The sequence below is a fragment of the Eumetopias jubatus genome, unplaced genomic scaffold (genome assembly GCF_037043125.1).
Source record: "Eumetopias jubatus isolate StellerSeaLion01/CBP00866 unplaced genomic scaffold, mEumJub1_p1.0 scaffold_13, whole genome shotgun sequence".
NCBI classification, from domain to species: Eukaryota; Metazoa; Chordata; class Mammalia; order Carnivora; family Otariidae; genus Eumetopias; species Eumetopias jubatus.
Genome location: NW_028274819.1, coordinates 51,018,423 through 51,031,860, shown reverse-complemented (window position 1 = coordinate 51,031,860; position 13,438 = coordinate 51,018,423). Strand labels below are relative to the sequence as shown.

Below are 13,438 nucleotides of genomic sequence, written 5' to 3'. Positions count from 1 at the left end.
GGGGAGCACAGAGGACAGACAGGTAGGAGCCAGACCTGAACAACCTTAAAGACGGGTGGGGGTCGGGGGAATAGGAGAGATGGAGTCAGGGGAACAATGAGGTTTTCTTCCTTAGGAAACTTGGGTGTGTTCTGCCACAGTTCTCTGAGAAACAGAACAGGTGAGGAGGCAAGTAAGATTGCAAGAGACCTGATGGGGCGTAGCCAACACATTGTTCCTTTGGGGGCATGTGGAGTCCGAGGAGCCTACAAGGCATCCAAGAGGAGACTGCCACTAGGCAGATGGATATGTGGATGTGAAGCTTAGGAAAAAGTCGGGCTTGAGACAGCGATTTGAGAGTTGTTAAAATAGAAGTGGTAATCAAAGCCATGAGATTAGGGAGGACACATAGAAGTGTAGAATGAGAAGATATGGAGGCCCTGAAACATTGCTGAGGAATATTTAAGGGATGGTAGAGGAGGAGACTGAGAAAGAGCAACCAAAGAAGCTGGAGAAAGCCAAAGGATACCATGGGGTCATGAAAGTCAAAGGAAGACAGTGCTTCAAGAGCGAGGGAACTGTCTTCTGTGACAAATGCCACTAATGGGTCAAGTAAGATGAAGAGTGTAGCATAAGCACATAGGCTTTGGAGTCAGACTGCTGGGGCCTGTGTGGCAGATCAGGAGAAGCAATCACCCACTTGGAGCTGCGTTACAAGGTGTGTGACTCACACACCAGTAAGTGACAGTTTCAGGGCACAGTCCAGGGCTCTGGGCCTATATGGAGTTCAACTTGGTCATCCTGACTATCAAGCGAGGAGTATGCTGGAGTCCCAAGCCCACCGGGCTCCCTCTGGGGTATTCCCACCTGGCCCAGGATCTGAAGCTGCAGAGCCTGGATCTCTGTTTGCAGACCGTCAGCATACATCAGCAGCAGCTAGAGAAGGGCAAGCTGCTGTTCAGGCAGCAGCTAGGAGAGTGTCAGCAGCAGGAGAACCTCATCGGGAACCTGACCAAGCAGCGGGATGCCCTGCGGGCTCAGCGCGAGGCTTTCCTGGAGCAGGTGGGCTTTCCTGCTGCCTGCCCTGCACTGGTCCTCTCTTGGGAGGGGACAGCCTTTCACAGGATGCCCAGAGGAGAGAATGGGGTGACTTGTCATGGAGTCTTCAGGGCAAGGGGCAAAGGTAATAGGATGGCTTGAGGAACTGTCCCTCATGAGAACCCCTAGGAAGAAATGATCCCTCCTGGCAGCACCTTGAAGGAAGAGGGCACTCTGGGATCTCACTTCAGGGGTGCATCTCTCCTCATTTAGATGGGCAAGGCCTTCCTGGGACCTCTGAGCCAGCTGCAGGTGGCTGACTTCGAGGAGATACGGAGCTATCGAGCGCCACCAGAATCGGTGGTCCAGGTGACTGATGCACTGTGCGACTTGTTCCACTGTGAAACAGGTTGGGCCAGTGCCAAGCAACTCTTATGCACCGAGGATTTTTATCAGGTGGGGAATGTGGAGCACAATGGAGGAGGAGAGTGGAGGCCTAAGGGGGGGCGGCTGGCAGAGTGAGGTGGTTGGGGCGAGGTCCAGAGCACCTATGTCTGCCCCTACCCCTCTTAACACACTTTCCCAGGAGCTGGTGTTCTTCCCCAAGGAGAAGATGACGGACTCAGAGATGATAAAGTTAACCCAAGCTCTGAAGGCTCCAGGTATGAGTGATGCAGCTCTGCGGGCAGTAAGCATACCCGCAGCAAACCTGGCCGCCTGGCTCTGGGCTGTTCTGCGCTATGGGCTGGCCCAGCGCCGAGGACTGCCCACGGGCCTGCTGCTGCGGCAGATCGAGGCCACGCTGGCTCGGGAGCAGACCCGCCTGGGCCGCTGCCAGTTTCAGGCCCAGGAGACCCTAGAGCACAATTTGGATCTGGCCAAGATGCTGGAAGAGGCCCGGGCTTTGAACAACCACATGATAGAGAAACTCAGTCAGGCTCAGTGTGGCCAATATCACAAGTGGCCCATCAAGGCTGCACTGCTCACACCCATGCACTCCTGGACTACAGAGCTCCAGGTAACCAGCCCCTCCCGGGATTCCCCCCAGAGTTCATTTCTGCACCACTGCCCCCAACCCCTCGGCTCCTCCCTGGGCTCTCCTTGCCATGCTTTCCTGCACCCCCTGCCTCGCTCCCTCTCTGCCTGTACCCTCCTCTGGCCCACATGCCTTCCGCTCTCCCTTCCCATGCCAGAAGTTGAAGGGGCACTGCCTGACTGTGTTCGGAGACGCCCTCCTGTGTTCAGCTGCCATCATCTACCTGGGTCCTTTCCCGCCAGTGCGGCGCCAGGAGCTACTAGACAAGTGGCTGGCTCTGTGTAGGGGCTTTCAGGAGACCCTGGGCCCAGATGATGTGGCACAAGCCCTGAAGCAGAAGCAGAAATCTGTCGTCGTGCCACCAAAGAACCCCCTGCTCTCTGTACGCTCTCCCTTCAGCCTTCTGTCCTTGCTGAGCTCTGAATCCGAACAGTTCCAGTGGGACCGAGACCTGAAGCCCCAGGTGAAGTCAGCCCGCCTGGCAGGCCTGCTTCTGCGAAGCAACATCCACTACTCCAGTTGCCGTTGGCCTCTGGTGCTTGACCCCAGCAACCAGGCCCTCATCTGGCTGAATCCACTGCCTCTGCAAGAGACTAGATGCTTGGCCCCAGGCCCCACAGAGTGCAGAGGTAAAGCCAGGGATGAGGAACATAACGCTTCTCGGGTATCTGAACTGCCAACACTCTCAGCCACATGTGGTCTTCCCTTTCATAATGAAGACACTAAATTTTTGTGGCCAGGGTATCCTAGACTTCATCAGTCCATATGATATTAATCAACTAGTCACATTTACATCTTGGGGCCAACATTGCAATGATTCTGAATCTACATGGCTGACCAGTCCATGATCTTCTACTTCCCTGGTCTGCCCAGCATTCTTAGAAACTTGGCCTACAACTCAGAGCCTTCCTTACTATCCAAGTTTATCCCATGTTCAGGAATTCTGGGGAAATATTTCTATTAGCTCTGCTTGGAGCAGAGACCCATCTGGGTGGAGTGTCAGAAGGAGGTGCTTTCCAGGGGAAGGAAGCAAGGGTGTTGTGTAGGGGAAGGAAAAAAGGGTGTTTACTTTCCAGAAGAAAGGGTTGGGAATTGCACTGGGGAGAATAATAGACATCTACAATGGACGAGGTATGTAATCAAGCGGTCTGTAACATAGGCTCTGTAATCAGACTGGGTCAAATATCTGTTCTTTACTAGCTGTGCAAATAGGGCAAGGGACTTCATCGCGCTAAGCCTAAATTTATTTGCCAATAAAATGAGCATCTTAATTATACCCATCTCATAAAATGTTGTGTTAAGTAAGAGAATTCATGTAAAAGGGGTTCACACAGTGCCTAAAAATAATAAGTTCCCAAAAATGTTAGTATCACCACTAATGTATTACAACTACCATTGTTCCACTCCATCCCTTGGCTGTCCAGCACAACCTTCCATTGTGCCCATACCCCATCACAAAAATGCCCATGACACAATTATCTCATGTGTAACTATAAGTGAATTTACCCCCCTCTAGTAAGAGACACCCTGAAGAAACCTCCAGCTGCAGCATCCAATTCTGAGTCCTCGAACTGTGAACGATGTTCACTGTTCTTGATCAGACCTAGATGTAGCTCTTTGTGATTCTATAACCTATGATAGAGTACAAGCTAAATCTCACCCTAGTAACACACCTGATAAGCAGAGTGAAGCAAAATCAAATCAAGATAACTACAGTAAACTTCCTGTTTAGAAACCGGGTAAGGGTAAGAAACACACACATGTATATTAGTCTTCATCATGTGCTGCGTGACGCCAAACAGGGATAGTAAGGCGAATGATTAGCATCACTTCACTGGCTATAGAGTGAGTTCTTGGACAGCCACTTTGGCTGTCCTGGGTTCTGATGAAAAGTATAATATTCCTTGTCCATGGTCCCCACGGCTATCTATGAAAGGAACATTGGGCAAGAGTCCCCTGTTTGTAGCTGTTCTGCCTTACATATCCACTTCGTATTAGAATGGGATGGGGGCTTAGGATTTGTCTTAAAATTAAGCAAACACTGATCACTTGTTACCAGACAGGGGACTTCCTAGGTAATTCCTTTAAATCTCTCATCTTTTCCCTGCAGATTTCATTTGTAAGGACTCTATTAGCTATTAACCAATGCCAGAAATCTTGGTATATTCTCATTCTTGAATTTAAACCCTGTTTTTTTTTTTTTTTTTTGTCTTCTCTCTTAACATTGGTTCTGGGGCTCTAGCAATCCCACTCAGCCTTAATGTAATTGTCATCCATCTGAACCTTGGCCTTCACCTCAGAGCTGTAGTAATAAAATAGTCTGAGTAGTGAGGTTAGGCTAATCGGCCGTGAAATGTAGCCCCTATTACTTGGGGCTGTATCCAAATCAAAAGCGGGAGGGAGACTATTACGTTTGTCAAGCAGGGAATGCTTAAAGAGAAGTGCTTGGGATGGACCTGGAGAATTAGACTTCTCTGATTTTCTAGGCTCTTCCAATAGCGAATAATTTCCTATTCCATGCAACATTAGGTAGAAAATCATTTTTACAAATCAACAAGATGCATGAATATCTGATCATCTGTGGTCTGAAATTGCTTGATATGAGCAGAAAGGAATTTTCTTTAAGTTTTTTTCGGGAAGTTGTTCCTCTTATCTAAGTAAAGAAGTAGCCAGCGTGCCTTCTGCTAAATCCACTGAAGTTCAGTGAGCATATGGTCCAAGTCCCATGAGATAAACCAACTTCTTACCTACCACATAACCTAGGAGGGAAAACAAAAATCCTCATTGCCCCTCCCCACCACTAACCCCCTGTATCAGCTAGGAATGCTATCATGATCAGTAACAAAAGCCCAACTTATCATGGCTTAAGAAATAAGGATTTAGGGCACCTGGGTGGCTCAGTTGGTTAAGAGACTGCCTTCGGCTCGGGTCATGATCCTGGAGTCCCGGGATCAAGTCCCACATCGGGCTCCCTGCTCAGCGGGCAGTCTGCTTCTCCCTCTGACCCTCTCTCCTCTCATGCTCTCTCTCTCACTCTCTCTCTCAAATAAATAAATAAAAGGGCAAGGGACTTGCCCTTTTATTTATTTATAAAAAAAAAAGAAATAAGGATTTACTGGGGCACCTGGATGGCTCAGTTGGCTAAGGGGTCGACTCTTGCTTGACTTCAGCTCAGGCTTGGATCTCAGGGTCGTGAGTTCAGGCCCTGCATGGGGTTCCATGCTGGGTGTGGAGCCTACTTAAAAAAAGAGAGAGAGAGAAAGGATAGAAAGAAGGATTTATTTATCTCACACTATAAGAAGTACTGAGATTAGCAGGCACAGGGCTTCGGTATTGACTTCAAATACCCAGATTCTTCTATCTTTCTGCTCGATGATCCTTAGCATGTTGGCTTATCACATTATAGTGGGTTGAATCCTAACCCACAGAACCTATTCATATGAACTTATTTGGAAAAAGAGTCTTGTAGGTATAATTAAGCTAAGGACCTTCAAATGAGATCACCCTAGATTATCTGGGTTGGCCCTAAATCCAATGACAATTGTCCTTATAAGAGAAAAAAGAGAAGGCATAGGTATGCTGAGGGAAGGCTTCAGGAAGATGGAGACAGATAGTGTTGTTAGGTAGCCACAAGCCAAGGAACTCCTGGAACCAACAGAAGCTGGAGAAGGCAAGGAAGGAGTCTCTCTTAAAGCCTTCAGAGGGAGTGCAGCTTTCCCAGCACCTTGATTTTGGACTTCTGGCCTCTAGAACTACAAGGAAATAAGTTCTTGGGTTGGTTTCTTTTCCCCAGCCACCATATTTGTGGTAATTTGTTACCATATTGGCTGCTATCCCCCCAAAGCATCATGTCAGAGTTGCTGCTTGCCATTTCTGTCCCTTTTATCAGGAAAACAAAAGATCTTCCAGAAGTCTGAATAGCCAAATGTGGTAGGCAGAGTTTTGGCCCCCATCACCTCTGTCCTCCATTGTTACTTCATATAACTATGTTCCATGGCAGGAAAGACTCTGCAGATGTAATTAAGATTACTAACCAATTGACCTCAAGATAGAGATATCCTGGATTATCTGGGTGTGCCCAGTGTAATCACATGTGCCCTTCAAAGAAGTAAGGAGGAAAGAAAAGACAGGAAGATTTGAAACATGAGAAGGATTCAAGAAACTGTTGCTGGCTTGAAGATGGAGTGGGCTACTGGGAAAGTGTGAGGTAGAAATGAATTCTGTCAAAAACCAGTAAGCCTGAAAGAGGACCCTAGCCCCTGATGAGAACTACAGCCCCAGTTGATGCCTGATTAGCACCGTGTAACCCCGAGCGGAGCATCCAGTCATGCTGTGCGGCACTTCTAACCTTCTGAACTCAGACATAATAAATGGGTGTTGTTTTAAGCTGCTAAGTGGTAATTTGTGGTAATTTGTTAAGCAATAGGAAATGAATCCACTAAACTGTGGATTGGGCAACCTCCATTCGCCTACTTCTTAATGCTTAATACTTTTTTAAAAAAGAAAGATTTTATTTATTTATTTCTTTGAGAGAGAGCACAAGCGGGGTAAGAGGCAGAGGGAGAAGGAGAAGCAGACTCCCCACTGAGCAGGGAGCCCGATGCGGGGCTCAATCCCAGGACCCTGGGATCATGACCTGAGCCGAAGGCAGATGCTTAACCAACTGAGTCACCCAGGTGCCCCAGTGCTTAATACTTTAAAAAAATTCTTAAAATACTTAAATTTCTTAATACTTAAAAAAATATATTATTTCTCTTTTCCAGTTCCTGCAGTAGAGGTGGCAAAGGAGAAGGGGACTAGGGAGGGAGGCATCAGGGTCCACCATATACCCCAAGACTTGGCTAATTCCAGTTTATGGCCTTTCACTTACAAGTTGCTACTTCCAGGCACTGATTTCTATATTAGCAACAATTTGTTTCATTGTAATGGAAAATTAGCTTAGGCAAAAAGAGAAATACAGGGACTCTTCTAACCAGTCTGGTGAAAGGCAGAAATGGAGCTGATTTCAGGGATACCTAGAACCCCTCCCTGGAGTTTTAGAGAAATAGTAATGGCAGCTACCATTTGTGGAGTGCTTCCTGGGTCCAGCAGAGTGCTTTCTATATTATCATTTCATGTCTTCTGCACCTTGTAACCCCGGGAGGTACCCACTGATGACAACCCCATGTTGCAGATGAGTTGCAGATAAGGAAATTGAGTCGGAAGGAGCTTAAGTGACTCCTAAGGTGTCTTCCTGTGGGCCTTCCCTCATGAGATGGAGCCCTTGGGTGAACGATGCTCCCTAAGAGCCTGGCTCATCCTCTGAGAGGAGTTCCTCTGCATCTTTCTGCCACAGAGAAGGGCTTTGTGAGAAATCAAGAAGACGAAGAGGAAGACGACAGTAGTGAAGAGTGTGAGAAGGCTAAGGACAAGACAAAAGAGCAGAAGACAGAGGACAGGGAAAGTGAGGAGGAGGAGGAGGGCGGAAAGGAAGAGGAGCAAGAACACGAGGAGGAGGAGGAGGAGGAGGAGACAGAGAGGCAGGCGTCAAGGCCAGCCTCTGAGACTGGGCCTCTGCCCCCTCCCTGCCTTCGTGTGCTCTCAGGCGCTGACCCAGAGCTGGGTCCTCGGCTCCGGGAGGCAGCTGCCAGTGGTGAGAATGGGTCACCATCCACCGTGTCCCCTTTCTGTGGCCCCACAAGCCTCTCACCCCCAGCCTGACTTCAGCTCCCATCCTTAAGCCCGGCCCTACCCGCGTGGAAGAGCCCTGAGGGCATCCTCCCATTAGCCAGTGGGGAGCTGGTCAGAGCCAGACTTTGGGGGGGCGCGCGGTGCTGGCATGGTGGGTAGGGTGCCCTTGTCGCCCCCTCATAGGCCTGCCCGTGCTACTGACCAACATGGAGCTGGGCCTAGGGTGCCAAGAACTGCAGTGGCTACTAAAGCGGGAGGAGCTGAGCCCTCCCCAGGTGCAGCCGGGCTTCTGTCTCTATCTGAGCACTAGTCTCCCCCTCAGTGCCTTGGAAAAAGGTGAGCCCCAGTGGGTAAGTTGCCACCACAGCTTTGTGGACACACTAGCCCCCCGCTTCACTCAGTCTGGCCCTGAGCAGGCTCAGCACTGTGGTTGGGAGCCATGTGCCCGGTGTACCCCAGCCACTGGCTCTGCCAAGGGGAAAGGGTTAAGCATCTCCCATGTGACCCCAAGTGCTAGGTTATGAACTGCTGAAGGGGCTGAATGTGCTGGATCTGAGCCTGAACATGGATATCCTGGAAGACCAGATGCTGCATGAAATCTTGGGCATAGAGTGTCCCGAGCTCAAGAGCCGTTGGCAGGACCTAAAGACCAGAGCCCTGGACAGCTGTGCAGCTATGGAGGCTGCTGAGGTGCCTGGGGGTCCTGGCAGTGGGTGGGGGTGAGCTTTGGAGAGGCCCGGGTGTGGGGGCAGAGGTGGGTGTGGATGGCTGAGGACTGTATGGGAAAGAATCAGACCCACAGAACGGGTGGCTGTTTGCAGGAGCGGCTGCTGCTGATGCTGCTCCAGAACCCAAAACATCAGAAACCAGCTAAATTCCTACGGGACATGGTGAGGGCGCAGGCAGAGCTATGTCAGCTGCGTGCTCAATTCGAGGATCTAGCAGAGCTGAAACTGCAGGAGGTGGCATTGTGGGCACCCTATCGGCGTGTGGTCTGGCACGCGATGGCCATAATAAAGGCCCTTAGCCCGCTGCAGAACCTGGTGCCCCTTTTCCGCATGAGCCCCAACGATTGGCTAGCGGCCACCAAGCGGGCTCTGAACAGCATGAAGCAGCGTGAGATTCATCAAGGGGAGGACCTGCCCAGCCATCTGCTGCATCTGAGAACACAGCTGACCCGCCAGCTACTGGGCAGCACTGTGGCTGCCCTGGGCCCGACCCAAGTACCATTGGTGGGGGCCTTGGGTGCTTTGGCGCTGCTGCGAGTGGCAAGGAAAGCACCAGAGCTGGAGAGGCTAGCCTTCGTGCCTGGCCTGGCAGCCTCCCCTAGCACGGGCTACAGCAAGCCAGGGGTGGCTCGGCCGGCCTGGCTGGGGCTGAGAGCCTGGCATGAATGTGGCCTGTTGGAGATGCTGCCCCCATTTGCGGGGCTATGTGCATCTCTGGCAGGCCACTCCAGTGTTTGGCAGGCTTACCTGTCACTGTCATCCACAGTGCTGGGTCCTGCACCTGGGCCTGGGCCTGGGCCCGATCCACTCAGCCTCTTCCAGAAGCTGATTCTGTGGCGTGTGCTGCGACCTGAGTGCCTGGCAGGTGCCCTGGCAGACTTTACCACCAGCCTCCTGGGCCGGCCCCTGGACGAAAACCTGGGTCGCTCTACCATACCCTTCGAACACAGCCAGGCTACTCAGCCTGTGCTGATCTTGTTGCCACCACCTGGTCACCCCACAGCCACCATGCATCCTCTGACTGTCATCCAGAAACTGGCTGCCAGGCATGAGCAGGTTTGAGCCTAGTCCCTTGGCCACAGAGACACCAGACCCCTGTGAGCCAAGATGGGGTGTGGTGGCCCTCTCCCAGTATTCTTATAGATCTTTCTGGATAACTCAGGGATTTCTGGGGTCATTTGTGGCATTCCTTTGGGTCCCTTGGGTCACCCCAGGATCACTTTGAGTTCTCTGCCACTTCTCTGTTGGTCTTCAGGGGCAGAAGCATCTGGAGGTGATCGCCCTAGGCTCTGAAGCCTGGGACCCAGTCTCAGCAGTGGTCAGCACACTATGCCAGGCTATGCACAGAGGGCACTGGCTGGTGTTGGAGAACTGTCATCTGATGCCTCGCTGGCCAAAGGAGCTGCTACAGCCCTTGCTGGGGCTGTTGGATGGAGCCAGGGGTGTGTCTGCTACCTAATCCAGTACTGGGCCTGAGCTTGATCCCCTCACCCCTGGATCTCACTCCTGACCCCAGAGCCTCAAGTCTGACCCCTAAACTTGTGTCTGACCCTTCACCCAGTGATTGATCTCAGCCCCATATCTGACCCCTAGTGGTCTCGGACCTGGAGTTAGAACCGCTTCTAGCCCAACCCACAAGCAGGAGTGTGACGACTGTCCACAGAGATTTCCGTCTTTGGCTTATTTTGTCTGCAGAGGCTATTGCTTCCTTACCAGGTGAGGAGTCCCCGCTATAGGCTCTCAGATTGAAGGAGGAGGGTAACTGTGCTGTTCTGACCCAGCACTCTCCTTCTGCCCCAGCTGTGCTGACTCAGTACTCCATGCCTGTTTTCTGGGACCAGTCTCTGGAGCTGGGCCACGTCTTGATGGACAGCTTGGAGCTAGCCCAGCAAGAACTCTCTGTGCAACCCCCAGCAAGGGTGCTGCCTCTGCTTCTCTTACATGGCCTCCTGCTACACCGGCAGCAATATGGAATGAAGCTGCAGGCACACAGGGGGCGCTGGTGAGGGACCCCCGTCCATCTTGCTCAGTCATTCAGCAAACACTGAGCATTTTCCATATCCCTGAGGAGTACGACTAATTCCTGCCTGGGCAGCACCAAAGTGTGAGGGCAAGGGCAAGTCAAGAACGGCTCCTCCAAGAACTTTGAAATCTTGCTTTGAATTGAGTCTTGGAAGCAGAGGCAGATCAGGTGGAGATGGGGATTTTCTGCGCAGAGGGAACTAAGCTCAGCAGGAGGAAAAATATTTCAATGTGGCTAAGATGGACATACTGGGGGTTGAGTGGGGAGAGGCGAGGCTTATGGTAAAGGGCCTATAAGACCATGGCAAGGGGCCTGATTTTATCCCGAGGATAGTGGGAAGCCACTGGAGAGTTTTAAGTAGAAGAAATGTGATCCTAATTATCTGCTGGAAAGATCACTCTGGCTGCAGTGTGGAGAATGGACCGGATGGGACAGGGCTGGAGGCAAGCAGAGCGGTTTTAGGAGGCTCTGGCAGTCTGAAAGGACAAGACCATGGTATGGGTGGTAGGGACTAGGGTAGTCCCAGCACGGATAGAAAGTAAATATGGAGTGAGGAAGAAAGAGGAGTCAAGGGTGGCTCCCAGATTTCTGCCTAGGACAACTGGGGGCTGGTATAGGAGGAAATGATGATTTCAGTTGAAAGCAAGTTGAATTTGAAGTGCTAGGTGGCAATGACTAGTGAACCGTCGTGAGTCTGGAGCTTGGGAGCTTGGGCTAGAAAGACCAGAGTCCTCAGCATATAGATGGTTCTGAAAGCCTACTTCCTGCTCCCCTCCCCCAGGAGTCCAGTGACCCTGATGCAGGTCCTTCAGATCCAAGAGCAGCTGTGGGCCCGCCTTAGCAATCCCAGTGCTGCCAAGCAGGAGCTAGCGGGTGAGGCCCTTCCTGTCCCCATGTGGTCATCAGCCCCCAGGACAGCCCTGAAAGGCGAGGGAGTGGAAGTACTGGGATGGGGGCATGATTCCCAACTTTAGTTTTGGTTTGGGAGGTAGTGGAAACTGCAGGGGCTAGAACTGAGGGGCTCTGACCTTATTCTCAGCTTCGGTTTTCTACGGGGGTCCTGTGGGAGACAAGAAGGACAGGGAAGCCCTGATTAGCCTAACACAGGCCTGCCTGAGCCCCAACAGCCGGAGCTGGGCTCAACCACACACACCCCAGTATCTGCTGTCTACTCTGTTGCCCAGCCCAGGTAAGCTGCAGCCAGGTACCTGTGTTGGGGTGGGGCACAGTCTGTGTAATGCCCTCCTCTCAGGAATGTGAACCGCGGTACCATCAAAGGTGTAGGATGGGGCAATATTCACAGTTATGGGATGGTGACTTAAAGTGTCACCCCTCCCCTTCACCTCCAAGAGCTAGGGGAGCTGGATGCTTTGGCAGAGTGCAAGGCCCAGATGCACCTCTTGCCCACACCTCCTGAACCCCAGAGCTGCGGACTGAGCGCTGGCCCCCAGGCCTGGCTGTTACGACGCCAGAGTCGTGCTCTGTGGAGCGCGCTGCAGCGGAGTTTACCCACTTGGGTTCCGGCGAATCGAGGAGGCTCCCGACGCGCTGAAAGGCGGCTGCGGCAGCGCCTAGTGCAGGCCAAGCGGAGGCTGGAGTCGCTGCAGGCTCTGCTGGCGGAGACCGCCCGCCAGGAAGAGTCTGGCGCCGGGTGGCTGGCGCTGAGACTGAGCTCGCAGCGGCCTCTGCAGGCCTTCCTCCAGACAGAGGTGCTGGAGCTGAGCCAGCTGGCGGGCGCGCTGCTGCGGGACCTGGATTGCCTGTTGCAGCAGCTGCAGGGCGCGCCCCCGTGCGCCTCCCCGCGCTGTGCCGCGGTGGCCCACGCTCTCTGGACTGGCCGCCTACCCCCGCCTTGGCGTCTCCATGCGCCTGCCGGCCCCCAGCCACCCTGGCACTGGCTGCGACAGCTGTCGCGCCGCGGGCAGCTGTTGGTTCGCTACCTGGGCGTGGACACCAAAGTACCAGAGCGCATCTTTCACCTCTCAGCCTTTCGCCACCCACGCCGCCTGCTGCTGTCACTGCGTTGGGAGGCTACCTTTGCTACAACCGCCCTGAACCAGCGTGCGCCTAGCTCGAATTTCTCTGGTTGCCAAGGCTCCAGCTCCAGTAGGCTCCCCCATAAACATCAGGAGCTGAACAGCAACGCTTTGCACCTACAGGTATCTTCATGCCGCCCCTCAAATCCCTGATTACATCTTACAATTACCCCACCTTGCCTCTTGGTGATCATGCCTCCTCAGTAGCCCCATATGCACTGATACCCCTCCACTAGGAACCTTCAGCTTCCTAGCCTTGCCTGATCAAATTCTGGCGCCTCTAGGTGGTGAATAGTCCAAATCCTACCGTTCCAGAGATGGGGCTGCTGCTGATTGGGCTCCAGCTCCGGAATGCCGAGTGGGACCCGTTAGCAGGGGCTCTGCAGGACAGCACCTGCAGCCAGCCCAGCCCTCTGCCTCCGGTCAGCGTCAGTGCCCAGGCCCAGGGCCCCAGTGACTTGCCACCCCCAGGTGGCCTGGCTGTGTATTCCTGTCCTGTGTACCTGGAAGGGCCCTTAGGTATCACTAGGCTGCACAGCAGGCACATTCTGATGCACCTGCCCCTGCCCACGAAGCTCAGCCCCGCCACCTGTGACCAACGGAGGGTCCATGTGTGTAGCCCACCCTTGCTGTGAGCCCTCAAACAAAATAAAGTTGGGGTGATTCAGTGAAGGATTTCTGAGATTTAGCAGTGCAGGGGGTCTGCACACGGAGAATTGCCCTGCTGAGGGGAAGACCCAGTGTGTACAACTGAGAGGGGAATGTTGGTATCCTGTGGGAGATGGGCCTGGTGTTGGTCATGCATCCCAGGGGCTTGGCAGATGGGGATGGCTAATACACAGGATCCCGCGTCCTTGCCCAGCTTTCTACTGGGGTCTGAGTACTTATGTTAAATCCACAAGAGATATATTTTTTTTTCACAAGCGAT

At 52.6% G+C, this 13,438-nt stretch overlaps 1 protein-coding gene across 1 annotated transcript in view; it reads left to right on the top strand.

Annotated features, from left to right (window-relative positions):
- Positions 1–13,145, top strand: part of DNHD1 (dynein heavy chain domain 1) — an 81,544-nt gene extending 68,399 nt beyond the window's left edge. The window contains exons 29-43 of the mRNA XM_088017501.1: positions 892–1,041; positions 1,291–1,473; positions 1,604–2,035; positions 2,211–2,664; positions 7,389–7,685; positions 7,907–8,059; positions 8,235–8,413; positions 8,545–9,507; positions 9,707–9,893; positions 10,045–10,167; positions 10,252–10,453; positions 11,256–11,347; positions 11,514–11,663; positions 11,825–12,633; positions 12,795–13,145. Coding sequence (XP_087873627.1) covers positions 892–1,041; positions 1,291–1,473; positions 1,604–2,035; positions 2,211–2,664; positions 7,389–7,685; positions 7,907–8,059; positions 8,235–8,413; positions 8,545–9,507; positions 9,707–9,893; positions 10,045–10,167; positions 10,252–10,453; positions 11,256–11,347; positions 11,514–11,663; positions 11,825–12,633; positions 12,795–13,145 — 4,725 coding nt within the window. The remainder of the gene's footprint in view (positions 1–891; positions 1,042–1,290; positions 1,474–1,603; positions 2,036–2,210; positions 2,665–7,388; positions 7,686–7,906; positions 8,060–8,234; positions 8,414–8,544; positions 9,508–9,706; positions 9,894–10,044; positions 10,168–10,251; positions 10,454–11,255; positions 11,348–11,513; positions 11,664–11,824; positions 12,634–12,794) is intronic.
- The last annotated feature ends 293 nt before the right edge of the window (positions 13,146–13,438 follow it).